This window comes from Nelumbo lutea, chromosome 6 (genome assembly GCF_056320005.1).
Source record: "Nelumbo lutea isolate HS-2025 chromosome 6, American lotus-T2T, whole genome shotgun sequence".
Lineage (NCBI taxonomy): Eukaryota > Viridiplantae > Streptophyta > Magnoliopsida > Proteales > Nelumbonaceae > Nelumbo > Nelumbo lutea.
Window position 1 is genome coordinate 21,058,586 of NC_142689.1, and position 18,969 is coordinate 21,077,554.

Genomic DNA, 18,969 nt, shown 5'->3' on the forward strand with positions numbered 1-18,969 from the left:
GTTTGCTTTCGGGTCGGGTTTTAAAAGGATTGGTTTTGACAATATGGGCCCACCTACATTGCTGTCAAGGTCGATCTGTTTGATGCTGCATCACCCACAGATTAGATAGGCCGAAAAAGAAAAGCCCATTGTCCTTCTCATCAATATATTGGGTCTATTATATACCCATTTGACTTTTGCTTTTTAGTGATTAAGTTATTAAGTTGGGTTGGTTATTACGCATCTATACCTTCAATATTTTATTCCATAATTATTTTATTCATTAAAAGACAAAATAATCAGCCATTCAATTCAGCTGCTTCAGCTATTATCAAACAGCTCAAATCGCTCAACAGGTTGATTCTGGTTGTTGGGCATTAGGTAGGTTTTGTTGTTTTGAATAAAGTACTTTTTTATCAGACGCATCTTTCGGTGCTTTATGCCTGTTTGGAAAGGCTTTTGAGGAGCAGCTTTTGGTGCTCCAAATTGAGCTCCACACAGTAAGAAGCTTTGGTGAAACGGTGAAAATATAAAAGTCATCATGGGCGTGTTAACATCAAAGCGACTCAATTAACACAGCTCGCCCCAAATGCAGAAGCTGTCCCAAACAGAGCCTTAATGAAAGATTCACGTATTCCATGGGCCGGGCCGAGCAAAGGTCCCCAATTCAGATTTAATTGCTCCAATGTCTGAATGGGCCGGCCATAGGCCCCCATCTATCCCATCATTTGGTCCTCCACAATCCGGCCCTCCAACTTCGATCAAACTCTCAATCGGACCATCCACCACAGATTTTGGAATACCCGCAGAGCGTGTTTGGATGCGAGGATAAACCGAGACTTTTCCTTGACTTGGGCACTTGGCGTCAATCTGCAAGGAGGCTTTCAGCTCTCTTACTAACCCCGTTTTCTTTTCGGGTTTTCTCCTGTTCGGGTTTTATCGCTCATCACTGCGCGTGCGGGGTGTTTCGAGAATCGGAAACCAAACCCTAACCATCCAGCTCTCAATCGGACTCTCGAGAAGGAAGGGGAGAGTGTCCTCTGCAACTACTTAGCTTGTTTCCGGCTGAACGTCTGCAGTTGCTGTGAGCCCTAACCCTAATTGTCTTATGTTCTTTCTCCTTCGTTTTAAGATTACTGTGTGGCTTTGGACATCTTTTCCATGGATTTCTTTGTGTTTTCTGTATGTTGTTCTGCAATTGTTGTTGTCTGGAGGTGTGGTTTTTCTGGACAGTTACAAATTTCCATGGTTGAAAATTTAGGGCTTAAACGTTTCGTGTGGATGAACCAGATTCCCTGTCTCAACCTGGGTTTGACGAATTTTCCATTTCCGTGAGGTCCTTTGGTTTGATTTCTGTGTTCAGACGGACTGAGCGCTTGATAGAGGCTAAAATTACTTATTTTTAATTTTGTCTTCTTCGTCCCCCTTTCATTTTTTCTTGTGATCCGGGAGGTTATCGAGGGTATCGTTCATGGTTGTTGTGGATTACAGCTTTTTGTGTTCGAAGCTCTGATCCGATACCTGTAAGGTTGGAAATGGGGCGGGTCGACCCACTGACTCGTTGGATCGGAATTGCCATGGATTGGATCGAGGGTTTTGATTTGGGACGGGTGCCTGGGGTTACAGGTTGGATCCATGGCGAATCCCAACCGGTTTTAGTTCTGACCCACTTGCAGAATTCCAATTCTTTTACCTTCGAAATTGATGGATCGACCGACGTCTCTTCCGATCACTTCCGTTGTTCTTCTCAGATCTGATTGGTTGGACTCTAGGATTGGCGGAAGTGGCGTTCGTCTAGGTCTCTAATATGTCAGATTTGGGTTGACCCAGACCCATTTGCAGCCCTACTGATCGGAGGCTCATCAGTTCTTGTGAATCACGTTGGATTTCTGAACCGAACTACCGTTGGCTTGTTCTATTCTGATTGTATGTTCTATATGTTAAATTAATCACGATATATCGTGTTTTATTCTGGGCCTGAGCTGGGACTTTCTTAAATGATTTGAGATTTTATTGTAGCCTGTCAAATTGTCTTATGGTTAGTTGCTTGAAATATTATAACTGAAGAACGAACTTAATTATTTTGGAGGTCTCATCTGTAGGGTTTTGACAACTCACCTCGAAGCCCGTGTGGTTTTATCCTGATTGTAATTAATACTTTATGATTGTTATAAGTTCTCATACCATTTCAGATAATCTAAAAAGGTTTCCTTAATTAACAGTTTGATGTTTGTGAATTAATTGGATGATTGGTGTTTTTAGTCAATTGATGGTAATTTCAGAGGAGGGAGGAGTCAGGATTCAACATATATATGCTTATCTCTTACTATTGAATCTTTGAATTGGTGGGTCCTTATTTCTGATTTAGCAATTTGTTTGGCAATCTGTACTTTTCTACATTATAGATGGAAAAATACTCAAATATTTTTATTGTTGGTTCTTCTAATATTGACTCTCTCTGATTTGTTTGATGCACCACTTTGTAGCTGAATGTATTTGCCTGAAGTTTCTGTGATGTAATTCTAAGTGTCTACTTTGTGCGTTAAACTTTTCTTTCTTACCTTTTTTTTTTCTTCTTTCGACTTGGCCCGTGCAAGGATGGGGCACTCGCTTTTTCCTTTTATGGGGAGGTGCTCAAGGTTCCTAGCATCCTATTTCCAATTTTCATATGCTTGTCTACAGGAATTGGTGGATATACATCTAGATGTAGAAGATGAGTACATTGGAATTCAGATCACATTTATAGAGTGAAAACTGAATCAGGAAGTGAAGCAGAATTGAGAACATATCCAACCACAAATAATTGGGATTAAGGCTGAGTTGAGAGGGAAGTTGCTAGCCATTTCCTAGGGGCATAATGGCAATTGGATTTGATCCCAAGTCTCCACTACCAACTAGTCAAGAGACCTTACCAATTGATCCACTATCAGTTGGAGTTGAAAGTTTTTTGGTGTTATGGTTTTGGGAGGGATTGAATTTTTATTTTGAGAGAGGTGTACCAGATAAATACTGTGGCCTTGGGATTGTTTATGGGGCTGAAGTTGTAACTTTTTTGTCCATCTTCTTTGGATCATGGGAGGTTTATATGTTTCTATATTTGTAGAATTAACTTGTCTGTTGATTCTTGTTATTGTGATTCCAAAAAATAAATGTCCTGCCATAATAATTTATTGGACATTCAGAACAAAGCCCCTCTTCCTGTTACATATTTGTGAAGGGTTGTTTAGTTCTTCTCTTGGGCGACGTCTTGTCACTTTTCTCGTAATCTCTTTTTCCTTTTTAATAAATTTTTATTTTACTATAAAAGAAGTTAAACTGCATAGACAAGTGTCGCTGCATTTTATATCATTGCAGAATGCATTTAGGGGCAATGTTGCCAGAAATGTTAAGAATTTAGAACTTGATATTTAGTTTAGGAGACTTCACATTCCCTTTCCCCATTTAGTCTACTTTGGCAATGGAAGTCTTCCACAACCTTAAATCTTTCATATTGTTATTGTTTCTCTTTTCTTTATTTACAATTTAGTTGTGATTTTAGTGGATATGTATGTGTTTTTGTTCAGTATAAGAATCATATCTAATTGATCCATGTTTTGTGGAGTCTTGAAAATGTGCTATATGATTGCTGCAGTTTCTTGGGTGTCATTGTTGATTGGGTTTTGAGTAAATAACCATCTGGCTCTATTTTTCTGTTCAGCTTTTACTTCTATTATTTATAGAATTGCATTTGGTTTTATGTGATTTGCAGACTGGTAGAGTATTAAGTCCATGTCATGGAAAATTCAAGCCCTCCTGTTGTTAAAAAGACAAAACGATTGACATCTCTTGTGTGGAATGACTTTGAAAGGGTTAAAAGGGCTGATGCTTGTTATGCTGTTTGTAAACATTGTAAAAAGAAACTTAGTGGATCAAGTACCAGTGGAACATCACATTTGAGAAATCACTTGAAAAGGTGTCGGAAAAGATCTAATCATGACATTGCTCAATTACTTGTAGTAAGAGAAAAGAAAAAAGAAGGATCCCTTGACCTTGAAAACTTTAATTTTGATCAAGAGCAGAAGAAAGATGAGACCCTTAGCCTTGAAAGTTACAAGTTCGAACAAGAGCGTAGTCGCCTTGATCTTGTGCGCATGATCATTTTACATGGGTATCCATTGGCCATGGTCGAACACATAGGGTTCAAAGTATTTGTTAAGAATCTTCAACCATTGTTTAAGTTTATGTCATCTAATTCTGTTGAGGCTGATTGTATGGACATTTATGTGAAAGAGAAACAAAAAGTGTATGAGATGTTGGACAAATTGCCAGGCAGACTAAGTCTTACTGCTGGTATGTGGGCTTCATGTGAAAATGGTGGATACCTATGTTTGACAGCACAATACATTGATGAGACTTGGCAATTACAGAAAAAGATTCTGAACTTTGTAATGGTTGATCCTTCTCATACAGAAGACTTGCTTTCAGAAGTTCTTATGACATGTTTGATGGAATGGGATATTGACCGTAAGCTGTTTTCCATGACACTTGATGATTGCTCCACCAATGACAATTTTGTCTTTAGAATTAGAGATCGGCTTACTCAGAACAGGTTGCTTTTGAGTAATGGTCAATTATTTGATGTACGTTGTGCATCACATATCCTCAATCTGATTGTTCAAGATGCATTGGAAGCAATAAGTGAAGTTATCCACAAGATCCGTGAAAGTGTTAGATATGTTAAAAGTTCACAAGCACGGCAAGAAAAATTCAATGAGTTGGCTCAACAAGTTCGTATTTATAATGAAAAGGGCTTGTGTCTTGATTGCCCAATGAGATGGAATACAACGTATCTGATGCTTGCAGTGGCCTTAGAATACAGGGATGCATTTTCTCTTTTGCAAGAACATGACTCTGCCTACACAATGGCACCGTCTGATATAGAGTGGGAAAGGGTAAGTACCATTTGCAACTATTTGAAACTCTTCTATGAAGTTTCAAATGTTTTCTCTGGGATCAAACATCCAACTGCGAACTTGTATTTTCCTGAGATTTGTGACATTCATTTACAATTGATTGAGTGGTGCAAAAGCTCAGATGTTGTTATTAGTACTATGGGACTGAAGATGAAAAGCAAGTTTGATAAATACTGGAGCACTTGCAACTTGGCTTTAGCAGTAGCAGTCATCTTGGATCCTCGGTTCAAGATGAAGTTGGTAGAATATTACTATCCACAGATTTATGGTAGTAGTGCTTCTGAACGCATCAAGGTTGTTTTCGACAGTATTAAGGAACTCTACAATGAATATTCAATCTGTTCAACGTTAGCATCACTTGATCAAGGTTTAGGCTGGGAAGTTCGAGGTAACAACAGGTTTACTGGCACCTGCTTACCTAGTGTTAACAATGACAGGCTTAGTGGGTTTGACAAGTTTCTAAATGAGACTTCTAATAGCCAGAGGGCCAAATCTGACTTGGATAAATATTTGGAAGAACCTGTTTTTCCTCGCAATTTGGATTTTAATATATTGAATTGGTGGAAAGTTCACATGCCAAGATACCCTATCTTATCTATGATGGCTCGTGATGTACTGGGGATTCCCATGGCAACAGTACCATTGGGATCAACAATCAGTGTGGGAGATAGGGTACTTGATCCTTACCGGAGTTCTTTAAATCCAGACATTCTACAGGCCTTGATAAGCACTCAGGATTGGTTACAGACTGAGCTAGAAGGCTAGTTACTAATCTTTTTCCTATTTTTTATCTATTCCATTTGTTATTTTTTCTTCGATTTGTTTTCACAGAGTTCTCTGTGTCTCAGGTTTGCATTCATCTTCAAGCCATTCTGTTTTGTCCTTGTGCCTGGACGCAAATTAGGACATGCTTGGTAGGTTCTTCTATTTCTACCTACGCCAATTTACTATATTGCTATGTTGATTTATCTCTCCCCCCAAGAATATACTTAAAGATTCTTTTTTTTTTCCTAAATTATGCAAGGTTGAGGATCACTCAAGTGGAAGGTGGAAGCTAATTGTTTCAGGACCTTTTTCCTCCTTTAGGCAAAACTTGGACTAAAATTGCAGAGTGTTTGATGTTATTTGAAGAACCAATGTTGACTCTGAATTCTTATGGTAATATTGTTATTTTCATAAAATTTTGAAGTCAGTTCTTTCATGCTTCAATTAGTGTGGATAATCTACATCTGATATTTTTACAGATATATGCATGCTTTCCAATGGCCATGTAGATTATTAGAGCTGATATGTATTAAAATTTGGTTTTTATGGAATGTTATAATATTGATTGTGCAAGAGATGATTCCATGCATCTTGTCTTACCTAGTTACAAACTTACAATGGACTGGGTTCATGCTCGGTTTGGTAGTAGTAGTAGCATCAACTGCCAAGGTAAACTTGTCCCTGCTCAGGACTGAAAAGGTGGCAAGTTTGGGTAATTTGCAGGTTGCCCAGCTAAGAATTGGAGTTGCTCTTGGTCGACCTCACCAGATTGTTGGCCGTTTCAAGATACCTAGCCCCCCCTCTTCTGGTTGTGATGCATTTGTCATTTGGATTGGTTTTTGAACAGGTTCAATGCTCTCAAGTTCATCATAGCTTACTTGTTATACAAGGCGTCTGACTGCAGTGCACTTTCTTTTTGTTTTATTTATTTATTTATTTATTTTTTCGGAAAAAAATAATCTGGGTTATATTTAGTATTTGATTGTATTCGGCTTGGAGTTGGACAGATGTCTCCTGGATCTTGTCGTAAAAGTAAGAAATGGATTCACAAAGTCAAGATCCCAACCTCCTGGAACTGGAAAAACTTCAAACTGGACAAGACCTGTGGTGGTGATAAACCTATGTGATGTGATGTCCCCACATGTTGCATTTTAACACTAGGTCCATGATGTTCAGCACCGAATTTAAAGATGGGCTGACCCACCCGATGCTCGCCTTCTCGATTTTCGGGCTTCGTTTGGCATCTGCTGATCTGGAGAGAGATGAACCCATCACCGAACATTTCCTGCTCACCTTCTCTACCCACGCCCCTACCCACACTACACTGTAGCCGCACGTCTCACAATACAAGATATGTGGCTGCTATTCAAGGCGGTTAGAGTTGTGGGCATGAAATCCGGTTTAGCCTTGGGGTGGTAATTGGTAATATGTTGTAACCCAACCCACTCATTTATTTCAGGGTTTGTTTGAGTCGTGACAGCCTGTTCACGGGGCGGTCCGCCAGAACCAACTTTGTGCTGTTTTGGGGCCGGGCTTTTGGCCTTGACCATTCAAATTTTGTCCAAAGCCAAGTCCGAGCCTGGCCCATGAACAATTAGTATCTCACATTCCTGATGCTGGGTATTTTATTACGTAGCCTAACCATCAACCCAATGGATTCATATTTTAATGAGTTGGGTTGGTTGGAACCTGAGACGGGTAGGTGCTAGTCATTTAGGCTCCGCCCTGTTCGTTTTGCGATAAAAAATGGCCTAGTAGGTGGGTTTCACAAAAATGTAATAATCTTGTGTTTTACTATCGCTATTAGGGGTAAGCAAATTGGTAAATTCTTTCTAAAATTGAATGGAACCAGTCTTGAACCAATCCTATCTAATCTATTACTAGGTAAGGTTTGGTTCTAAATTTTTGAAATCGACCTCCACCAAGGCTGGTTCTAGCCTTCTAGGGTCTAGGGGTTTATCTTACCTGAAGTGACTTGATGAATCAGCCTTGCATGGTCTTGGTGGAACTTGCCTTGAAATCAATTCTAAAAATACTTTTGGGAATGTGAAGAGTTGCACGTAATCACTCATGGATACAAAGGTCATGTTTCACTTGACCATTGAGTTACTTAAGTGATTTGATTATTTGTTTTCATTTTAATATTTGAATGTGTATAATAAGTAATGTAAAATGTAATATTCACAAAATTTAAATTTAAATTACAAGTTTTGAACTATATAATGATAATCTACATATTAAGGTGCTTAATTTAATCAATAAAGATAATATAAGTTTTAAACTATATATCATATTTATTGAAGATTAAGTTTTTAAAGAATATGGTTTTTTTTTGGGAAAATTCTTTATTAATACCCTGTACTTTGGCTTGAGTGACAATTTGGTCTCCAAACTTTAAAATGTGACAATTCAGTATCCAAACTTTCAGAATGTGACAATCCAGTACTTGAACATTCAAAATGTGACAACCCATTACCCGGCATTAGCCAGTTTGTTAATCAGCCGTTAAGTGACATTTGAAAAGTAAAAAATCCCTTAAGAATGCTATCTAATTCTCTTTATCAACCATCCAAACATTGATAATAAAATGAACAATCCCAAATTTTAGATTCTTCTAAACAGTCACTAACTTTTTTGAATAGAAAATGCTAGGATTTGGGACTGTTTAGTTTTTTGTCAACGTTTGGATGGTTGATAAAGAGAATTAGATGGCATTTGAAGGGCATTTTTGACTTTTCAAATGTCACTTAATTGCTAATTAATGGCAGGTATTGGATTGTCACATTTTGAAAGTTTGGATACTACATTTTCTCATTTTAAAGTCTGGGGATCAAATTGTCACTTGAGCCAAAGTATAGGGTACTAATTGGGAATTTTCCTTTTTTCTTTTTCTTTTCTTTTTTTTAAGGAGAGAATAAAGAAAGAACAAGTTCCATCGATAGACCTTGGAATTGACTTTTATGGGGTAGGTTTTGATTCCAAAAACCTGGAATCGACCCCAATAGAGTAGGCTTCATGTTCTGCCATGGAACCAAACTGAATCGACCCATGCTTCGCTAGAATGGGGTCCATGGTAATTTTTTTAGAGAGTATTGCTAATCGCCTTGTTTCTCACACCTTATCCTGGTATCTTTGCCTAACTGAACGTTGTATTTGTAGCTAATGGGTGACGACGTGACGTTTCCCTAGGAATCACTTGCCCGGGGAAATGCCTTATACGAACTAGATTTTAAATTAGCCTCTTCTCTTGTTTGTTGGTCATTGATCATTCTACACCAAATAAAAAAAGAAAGAAAAACTAATGTTGCTAATTCAATACAAAATTACAAACATAAACGATGGGTTAGTTGGAAAAATTTTACTGTGCCATGATATCGGAAAGACATGACATCCAAAAGAACTTGTGGCAAATCAACCAGTATCATTGTGTTAACCAATCAAGTGGTATTTATCAAAAATTTTGATTGGTTATAGCCCTTCTTTCTGGTAGTATAAATTTTCCTAGAAAAAATATTTATTGACACCTCATATAATTTTCTCTTTTGGGGGTCTTGCGCCAAACATGACAAGTATTAATTTTGGACGAGTTGGGTTGGGCCAATATGGGTCCGTTTGGGCTTTTTTACCAATGTGACTTCATTCTATTTAATTAGGTCATTGCCGGGTTAATGGGTTGGATTGGTTGCAGATTAACCCAAATTGACACAATTATATGGGTATAGGATTTGGGTAGGGATGATAATGGGGTGGGTTTAGGGAGGTTTTGCAAATTCTAGACTCTACCTGTTTCCTTAAATCTCCCAATCTGTACCCGCCCCAAAACCCATAGCGGGTTGGATTTTGAGAATCCAAACCCTATCCGCACATGAAAACGCAAAACCCTCCCCAACCCTATCCTCCTCACATTCAAGGGTAGGGCGGGTTGGATTTAGAACCCATATCTAATTTTCTATTATTTATTGTCATATATAAGTAATAAATAATAAAATAACACAAATAAACAACAAAATTTCCAATTATTTGATTAAGACAAAAAAACACATGAACTATCAATTATCTTTGATATAAAATTCAAAAATATTATTAAATTAAGCACTTGGTACATAAAGTTTATATGCTTTCCAAGAGTATGTGCATCGGGGAGGATTGGGTTTAGCCTAATACCATACTCTACCCATATTTGTATGGGTTGTAGAATCCTAAAACCCGTCTTCACCCCAAAACCCGTTCTTCAAGAAAACAAACCCACCCCATCGGGTAGGATAGGGATGGGTACCCACTGGATAGGGTAGAAATTACCATCCCTAGATTTGGGTCAGTATCACGGTCAAAATGAACAGGTTCTGGTTGTTGCAAACCGATCAAGACTTGGACCAAGACCAACTACATATATATGTATATTATATTATCATATACAAAGATTCCTCGATCTCATACCTATTTTTCTAATGTCCAAATGTCACAATTTAACAAATGAATTATCGAAGGTGCAGTGTAAGACAGTCATGGAGAATTATCCGGTGAGTATTTTCTGTGCTGAGTAGAGCCCATGGTGAGGTTTTACAGCGGGTAGCTACAGAATGGTGATGGTCATGGTCTTGTGCAGTAAAGTTGCAGGATTTTTCTCCCCAATCCTCCATTGTTTTGCCCACTGTTTTCAAAATCGGACCGGATGGTCAGACCAGAAAAATCAGGAACTGGTCACCTGATCGGTTCTGTTTTTCTCCAAAACCACTGATTTTGGTCAGCAAATTGTTGAACCGGACGATTAATCGTTCGAATCATTTTTCAATTTTTTTCAAATTTTTATTTTTTTGTCAGAATGGGCCGGTCATTCGAACCAATAATCGAACCCCTAACCGGTTCAATCACCGATTCATTTTAAAAAACTATGGTTTTACCTAATAGAATTAGAACCCCTACTATCTATCATCCGGTTGGTCTGATTCGGATTGTTTTGTACATTTATGTATTGGTTTGGGATCTGGTCCACCCTGTCCAAAATCCGGTCCGATCAACATAAATTTTAAGTTTTAACTAGCTCACTAAACATATTTATCTGATAACTTGTTCAACTGACTGGACCGAGAATATGTTGTCTTGGGTTAGGTAGATCTGGCTTTCAGCAACCGTATTTATTGATATATAAACCATAAGGAATTAAAGATGAGGAGGGCTGTGGAACGACTCTAGAAATTAGAAAGTGAGCTGTCGATTTGTTTGTTTATTATTACGATATGATTTTATTATATCTGTTAGGATCTTAATATATTATGGCGGAGGGATCTGGTTCTGGTAGTAATGGGTTTGTTTAGTCATTAGTGGAGAATATAAATGAGCCAAAAACCTTCAAACCCTTCCGCTATGTTCCTCTTCTTTCTTCTGCTCATGGCCTAAGGGGTGTCCACAGTATTTGAAAATCTATCTAATCGAATAATTCAAAGAACTAATTAGTTGAATTTGAATATGACCCGACTCAATTTGATAAATATCTGAATTTGATTGATTATTTAATTTTTATATATAATATGTAAAATATTTTATATCAATTATATATAATAATTATATTATATAAATAATTTATATATTTATATAAATAAAATATTTAATTTATATATTTATTAATTATCTAAAATAATTAATTGATCGAATTTAAAATCGAATCGAATCAAATTCAAATATCAAATTTTCTAATTGGATTTGAATTTGAGTATTATTGCTGGATTCGATCCATTTACATCCCAACCTTTGACTCCTTGCTATTTGGGTGGGATTAACCAGAGTTCCAACTGATCTGTGTCAAGCTTTTTGCATGCGTTAGGCTTGAGTTTTGGGCTCAAGATTGGGTCTGGCCAAGAGAACCTAGGCCTAACCTAAATTGAGTTGGGCTTGGATTGAAGCCTCAAGTAATCTGAAATTACAGAAACAGATTGGATTAGACCCGAATCAGGATAAATCCGAATCCAATGTAATACTACAAATCTCATATATGCTCCCATCAGACTTCAAAAAAGTTGAATCCATTAAGGATGTTAGATATCCAAATCTGATCCAATTGGATTTGATTTCTTTAAAATTTAACAAATTATTAAAACAGAAAAAACCCACAGTTTATATAAAGACAAACAAAAAAATACAAGCATTTTTTTCATATATTTTTTGTCTATATATATATATATATATATATATATATTCGAGTGAGATAGGGGGTGATTTGAATTTGATCTGATTTTTAATTGGATCTAATTATTTGACCTGATCTAATCTGAAAATTCGATAGAAAAATATCCAAAAAAATAGGATTGGATCATAATCTGATCCATTTGCACCCCTATCCGAAACTCACTCAAGCCTACCCGACATTGAATAATACAATGTAGATGTATACATTGTGTGCTCATATGTACATATATAATGTATTATATATCTAAATTCACCTATGCACAAATATACTTTATCAGTTAATTTATTCATATTAGAATATCTTTTTTTAGTTATATATATATATATATATATATAATTGTTCTTTCGCCATGTGGCAAACAAAAAAAGTCCTCGTGTTTGCCAAGTAAACCCCTAATTTGAGAAATCAGTCCTCATCGTTCTTGTACAACACATTTCATGGATGAAATAATCATGTAAAACTTATTGGTGAGATCAAATATAGGGGGTGTATGCAAGATGATCCAACACGCTAAATACTCAAACTTAACTCGAGTCAAGCTCAACTCAAGTTGAATAATTAGTTGAGTCAAGTTCGAATTTCACAATATCCAATTTAAGCATCTCGAAAGCCTAATTCAGCATATAATAAAATATTGTTTTTAATATATTTTTATTTATACTAGAAATGAATAAATGTATAACCATGTTTCCTAATGTATTTTTATTCATAATATTAATTTCTTTTTAACTTTTAATGTTAATTTATTTATAATCGGTTCAAGTAAAATCAAGCTCAAATAACTTGCGAGTATTGACTTGAGCCTAGTTGAGCTTGAACAGCTCAATATACGATTCAATTTGTCTCGAATACACCTCTATATCAAAATAAATACTTCATACTTCAAAGCTTTAATAGGGAATGTAGAATTAATGAAAATAAATATAAAAAAGGACACATTAAGGAAATAAATCATAGGTTGCCAACCTGATAAGCATAAGCCTTCTATTTGCAAATTTTTATTTATTATGGCTGAATACAATTCAAACAATTTCATGGCGTTCTTATAGTTAGATCTGAATTTTTTGAAGTATTGGAAATCGGAAGATTTAATGGAAAGAAGCTTTTTTTGTGTCAATGGAAAGGACCATGGAATCAATTAAATAATCGGACTGATGGCTTAGCTAGCTAATCGAACTATAAGACAAACAAATAAGAGAACCCGTCGGTATCTTAGTGTGCAAGCTGGAAGTTGTGTGCTAGGAGGCTATAGAGCAAATGATCGCGCATACCTGGGTTTCGGGTGGTTGATGCCTTTATATAGCTATGTTGTCGTAGGTCTCGCAAAACGCTCCCGGGATCTTCGGCCCAAGCTGTTGGGGTCCGTTTCTAGAAGGCGGAGATTCCACTAACAGACGGGGGTTACTGCTTCCATCCGATTCAGACGGGATAAGATTAACACCTACGGTTAGGTGGCGTGATCCCGAGAGGCTTGGAGATAGCTATCAGTCTTCTAGATACCCACCACGTGTCACCTTGACAAGCTTGGTCATCTCAAGGTACCCGGGCCTTGGTGCTATCCGAGGTGGCCTAGTTACCCGAAGTGAAATGACCTACCTAGGCATCTGAAGGTGTTGACTTGACCTGCCGAGGTGGTCGGGGGTGTAGGCCTGACTTGCCAAGGTGATCAGGAATGCTAAATTAATCTGTCGGATAGCTGAGGATGCTGAATCATGTGTTCGCTATTTATCAGAAACGGATTCACCTGATTGAATCCATGTATCCGCTATTTATTAGGTCGGGTCAAATCACCCTTCATCCATATCTATTTGTGGTTAAATCATTTCTTATAACTTTCACCCAAATTCTTTTCAAATCATTTCTTATAACTTTCACCCAAATTCTTTTCAAATTATCCCTAGATGTTCAAACCAAAACCAAAAGGCTTAAAATCAAAACACGGGTTCCATTCATGTCTTAACTACCCATAATATTATCAAATTAGGGAAGAGCTTTGACTTTCAAAAACACCTCATTCTTCCATTAATAATACCTTTATGACAGGTTGTTGTGCAGTTCATGCAACTTCCGATCTCAACATTGCAACTTCTTGGGCCATCATCTGGGTTAGAAATATAAAATGTAATAAAGAAGTTGTTAGATTCCATTGACTAAGAACTGATGAGAAAAATAAGATTAATTAACTAATTGCAGTTTGATCCATTAAATTTAATGATTAAACAAACATATATATCATCTGATCAAGATCAACCAAATGGGTATGAACTAGGACACAATTTTTCACCATTTGAGTTATCACAAAGAGGATGCAGATGCTCAAGACCAATTTACAAGAAAAGAAATAACAAATATGTATATATAATTTCTGTTCAGAAGTCTGTTCTTTGGATGAACTTCGGCATAATACATGAGAGTTTATTCTTTTTTACACTTAACAGAATTCCCAAAGTATTCAATAATTCAAACCTAATATTCTTATAACCTATCCACCAATGCCGCTTTATACAAGTACAAGTAGTGCGTAATTCAGAGCCAGATGAGTTAAGGGAAGAGAGTCAGTACTGCTCCATAAAGAAAATGTTAGATAAATAAATAAATCCAGCTTGCAGAACCCAATCAACAAACATGTGTTATTCAATAATGATAAATAAACAAATAAAAAGAATATGCGATCATATATACAACTTGTGACAACTCTCCCTCTAATTAAGGTCAAGGATCACCTATAAATAGTTGGCCTTACAAACCCAACCGGCATTCAGATCCACAGCTGAGACTCTCTAGATTTCCTTCTACCCCTTCCCTGTTCATTCTAGGGAAATCATAGTCCTAAACCTTGGGTGGAGCAGGCAGAAATCAATGAGAGTTTTCAGTGGCGACCCCAAAAGGGGGCAGCCATGGCCACAACTTCTGGTGGCATTGGCTATGCTGCTTGTAGCAGGGAATGCAGGATCAGTTTCTGGTGAATATGTGTCGCCGCCACCACCACCTTATGTCTACAAGTCACCACCACCACCATCTTCTCCGCCACCTTATTATTACAAGTCTCCACCACCACCAGTTAAGTCACCTCCACCACCTTATCACTATGGGTCTCCTCCACCACCAGTTAAATCTCCACCCCCACCAGCCTATTACTACAAATCTCCACCACCTCCTCCACCAGAATATTATTATAAATCTCCACCCCCACCACCCCCTTATCATTATAAATCCCCACCACCACCTCCACCAGCTTATTATTATAAATCTCCACCCCCACCACCACCCTACTATTACAAATCTCCACCTCCTCCTCCACCAGAATACTACTACAAACCCCCGCCATCACCGCCGCCTTATCACTACAAATCTCCACCTCCTCCTCCACCAAAATACTACTACAAATCCCCACCACCACCACCACCAGCTTATTACTACAAGTCTCCACCTCCTCCTCCCCCGACCTACTATTACAAATCCCCGCCACCACCACCACCTTATTACTACAAATCTGCACCTCCTCCCCCACCAAAATACTACTACAAATCCCCGCCACCACCGTCACCTTATTACTACAAATCTCCGTCTCCTCCCCCACCAAAATACTACTACAAATCCCCACCTCCACCACCACCTTATTACTATAAATCACCCCCACCTCCACCACCATCTTATTACTACAAATCTCCACCACCACCAGTAAAATATCCTCCACCAACCTACTATTACAAGTCTCCACCACCACCTTCACATCCATCTTCATTACCTTACTACTACAAATCCCCACCACCACCTTACCATCCTACGCCATACCACTACACTTCACCACCACCGCCAAAGCCTCACCCTTACCCCCATCACCCACTCGTTGTCAAGGTTGTTGGAACCGTTTACTGCTACAAATGCTATGATTGGAAATACCCCAAGAAATCTCACAACAAGAAGCACCTCAAAGGTTGTATTCTATCGATATTTATAGAATTTTGTCTTTTATGCATATTAATAACAAAGTTCGAAGACTTCCCTTTTACAAAATCATATAGTTATTTTGCAGTTAAATTTTCATCCAAGGATATATATATATATATATATATAGCTTTACATTTTTCTTTGCTAAAACATATTATATTTTATTTTTATTTTCATATTCTTAAAGAATTAATGCTAGTTGCACATGTTTTCCACCATATGAAACATCAAACAAAATTAAAAATTAACAATGATTCAATTAGCAGGGGGTTATATGAGAATTTAATGAATATTTAATGCATGATATGGCTCGAGCAGGGTCAATTGTGCAAGTAACGTGCAAAGATGGTGACAAGAGCATAGTCGCATATGGGGAAACCAAGAACAATGGCAAATACATTATTACAGTCAAGGGTTATGACTACAAGAAAAATGGAGCCAAAGAATGCAAGGCCAAATTGTACTCAGCCCCCAAATATTCAACTTGTAGCATTCCAACTAACCTCCACAATGGAAAGGAGGGAGCATCGCTCAAGGTGAAATCCAAGACTCATTACGAGGTTGTTCTCAAGGCCAAGCCATTCGCTTATGCACCTAAGACCCCTTCTAAGAAGTGTGAGAAGCCCAAGCATCCTCCTCATCACTACCACAAGTCTCCCCCATCACCAACACCAACTTACTACTACAAATCACCTCATCCTCCTCCTCCAGTTTATCACTACAAATCACCACCACCCACTTACTACTACAAGTCGCCACCACCACCACCCCCAACTTATGAATATAAGTCCCCACCACCACCACTACCACCTACCTACTACTACAAGTCACCTCCTCCACCATCACCAACTTATCATTACACTTCTCCCCCTCCTCCAGTATACCACTACAAGTCATCTCCTCCTCCTCCACCAGTTTATAAATACAAGTCACCACCACCGCCACCACCTACCTATCACTACAAGTCACCACCCCCACCAACTTACCACTACAGTTCTCCCCCTCCTCCAGTTTATCATTACAAATCACCACCTCCTCCTCTACCCACCTATAAATATAAGTCTCCTCCACCACCACCACCTACCTACCACTATAGCTCACCTCCTCCTCCAGTTTACCAGTACAAGTCACCACCTCCTCCTCCACCCTCTTACGAATACAAGTCTCCTCCACCACCGCCACCAACCTACCACTACAAGTCACCACCACCACCACCACCACCAACTTATCACTACAGTTCACCCCCTCCTCCAGTTTACCAGTATAAGTCACCACCTCCTCCTCCACCTTCCTATGAATACAAGTCTCCTCCACCACCGCCACCAACCTACCACTACAAGTCACCACCACCTCCACCACCAACTTATCACTACAGTTCACCCCCTCCTCCAGTTTACCAGTACAAATCACCATCTCCTCCTTCACCCGTTTACAAGTACAAGTCTCCACCCCCACCTCCGCCAACCTACCACTACAGTTCTCCCCCTCCTCCCCCACCCACTTACAAGTCTCCACCACCACCACCACCTACCTACCTCTACAAGTCACCGCCTCCACCTCCACCAACATACCACTATAGTTCTCCCCCTCCTCCAGTTTACCAATACAAGTCACCTCCTCCCCCCCCACCCACTTATGAATACAAATCCCCACCACCACCACCACCACCTACCTACTACTACCATTCACCTCCTCCACTAGTGAAATCTCATCCACCATCTGTATACACATACTCATCTCCACCTCCTCCAGTTCACTATTAAGCCTAAAAGGTTTCCCTCTTCAATCATGTAAGTATCAAGACAACCTTATTTTATTAATGGCAATGGTTGATATTTAAATAAATACACATATTTATTTATTTATTTATTTATTTATGACAATAACATCATAATGCAACTTTGTTAATTTGCAGGTTTTAGTTTGGAAACTGGCTTCTTTGCATCTTACACTTCTTTGGGAGCCATCTTACATGTTTTGTTGTTAGCATATTCAAGTACAAAGAGGAAGCTAAGATTTGGAAGTGGTTTCTGGAGCTACCTGGTTTTGTTTTCTCAAGTTTAGTGCATGTTTTTGTATTGTAGTATGGATTCATTATGGGGAATAAGCTCTTACATTATAGGGCATTTATCTCTCGGACTTATTATTCATTTTGAAATTAAAATGTTGCTAATAAAAGAAAGCATTTAATTTTCTGCATCTCTCTCTCCTCTCTCTCTCTCTCGCTCTCTCTCTTTATATGTGTGTGTGTCTATGTGTTCAAAGAATAGAGCGATATACTAATTAGATTTTTCTACAAATATGAGGATGGTGCAAGTAACTAGGACTCGCAACCTCAATAGGTATTTGGTATAATGTCCTTGCATGTGTTTTATATGTTGGTTACAATAATGTTAGCCCACTAACATCACCGGCTATGAGGTCTGAGGATCACCGCTTGGGCCGTTTTTCTTTTCCTTGAAGTTTGCTCTAGTTATACTTTTTGCAATTCCCTCAACAAAAAATGCTAATTTAATGAAATAAGGGGGACACCCATTGATGATAACAGAAGAAAAAAAAAATTGAAACTTATAGTAACAGAATAAGAAAGGTGAAACAAAATATCAATCTGTTTGGTGAGAAGCAGTTATTGTCTGCATTTTGTGTGAGATGAGCATGGGGTAGCAAGTCAGTGGGCGATTTTGCAACCAAAATTAGGAACTAAAACCACTACGATCTCAGAGAGAATTTTGAGCAACTTATTGAAGAATGGGTTTTCTGTGTTCTGTTGGATGTTGGTCTTGTCTGCAGACACTACTCAGAGAGACTTTTCTGTTTTCAGCAACTTACTGAAGAATGGGTTTTCTGTCTTCTGTTCATCCTGTCTGAAGAAAGATGTGAAGAATGGGTTTTGCCATTTAATTGATGTTCTTTCTTCGGGGAAGTTGCTCGTTGATCACAATTGGTTTTTAGGTTTGTCTTCTCAAGTCCTATTTACCGATCAATATTAATTGTTCCATGTATCAATGTTTTAAATGGAACCACTTTTCTGTCCGGGTGGTGGGTCAGTGATACCACCATTTGGATCAAATGGGTGAAGACATCATAAATTAAATATAAATATAAAAAATTACATAAAAAATATTGGACACCTTTAGT

The 18,969-nt window shown here is 38.1% G+C and overlaps 2 protein-coding genes across 5 annotated transcripts; both read left to right on the forward strand.

Moving 5' to 3' along the window:
* Positions 1 to 738: 738 nt before the first annotated feature.
* On the forward strand, positions 739 to 6,748 carry LOC148847837 (zinc finger BED domain-containing protein RICESLEEPER 2-like). Of its 4 annotated transcripts, none has more exons than XR_016101020.1 (5): positions 841 to 1,063; positions 3,728 to 5,691; positions 5,780 to 5,845; positions 5,956 to 6,089; positions 6,301 to 6,748. XR_016101020.1 is itself a non-coding variant. In XM_088951093.1 (4 exons), the coding sequence occupies exons 2-3, from the start codon at positions 3,753 to 3,755 to the stop codon at positions 5,833 to 5,835; spliced, it is 1,995 nt and encodes a 664-aa protein (XP_088807219.1). In that variant the 5' UTR covers positions 739 to 1,063; positions 3,728 to 3,752; the 3' UTR covers positions 5,836 to 5,845; positions 5,956 to 6,140. The 4 variants fall into 4 exon arrangements, 2 of the variants coding, with proteins under 2 accessions (XP_088807219.1, XP_088807221.1); XR_016101021.1 differs by having other exon boundaries at positions 6,420 to 6,642; XM_088951093.1 differs by lacking the exon at positions 6,301 to 6,748 and having other exon boundaries at positions 739 to 1,063; positions 5,956 to 6,140.
* Positions 6,749 to 14,462: 7,714 nt separating this feature from the next.
* On the forward strand, positions 14,463 to 18,021 carry LOC148847838 (uncharacterized). The gene is made up of 3 exons (XM_088951948.1): positions 14,463 to 15,817; positions 16,150 to 17,621; positions 17,747 to 18,021. The coding sequence occupies exons 1-2, from the start codon at positions 14,740 to 14,742 to the stop codon at positions 17,592 to 17,594; spliced, it is 2,523 nt and encodes an 840-aa protein (XP_088808074.1). The 5' UTR covers positions 14,463 to 14,739; the 3' UTR covers positions 17,595 to 17,621; positions 17,747 to 18,021.
* The last annotated feature ends 948 nt before the right edge of the window (positions 18,022 to 18,969 follow it).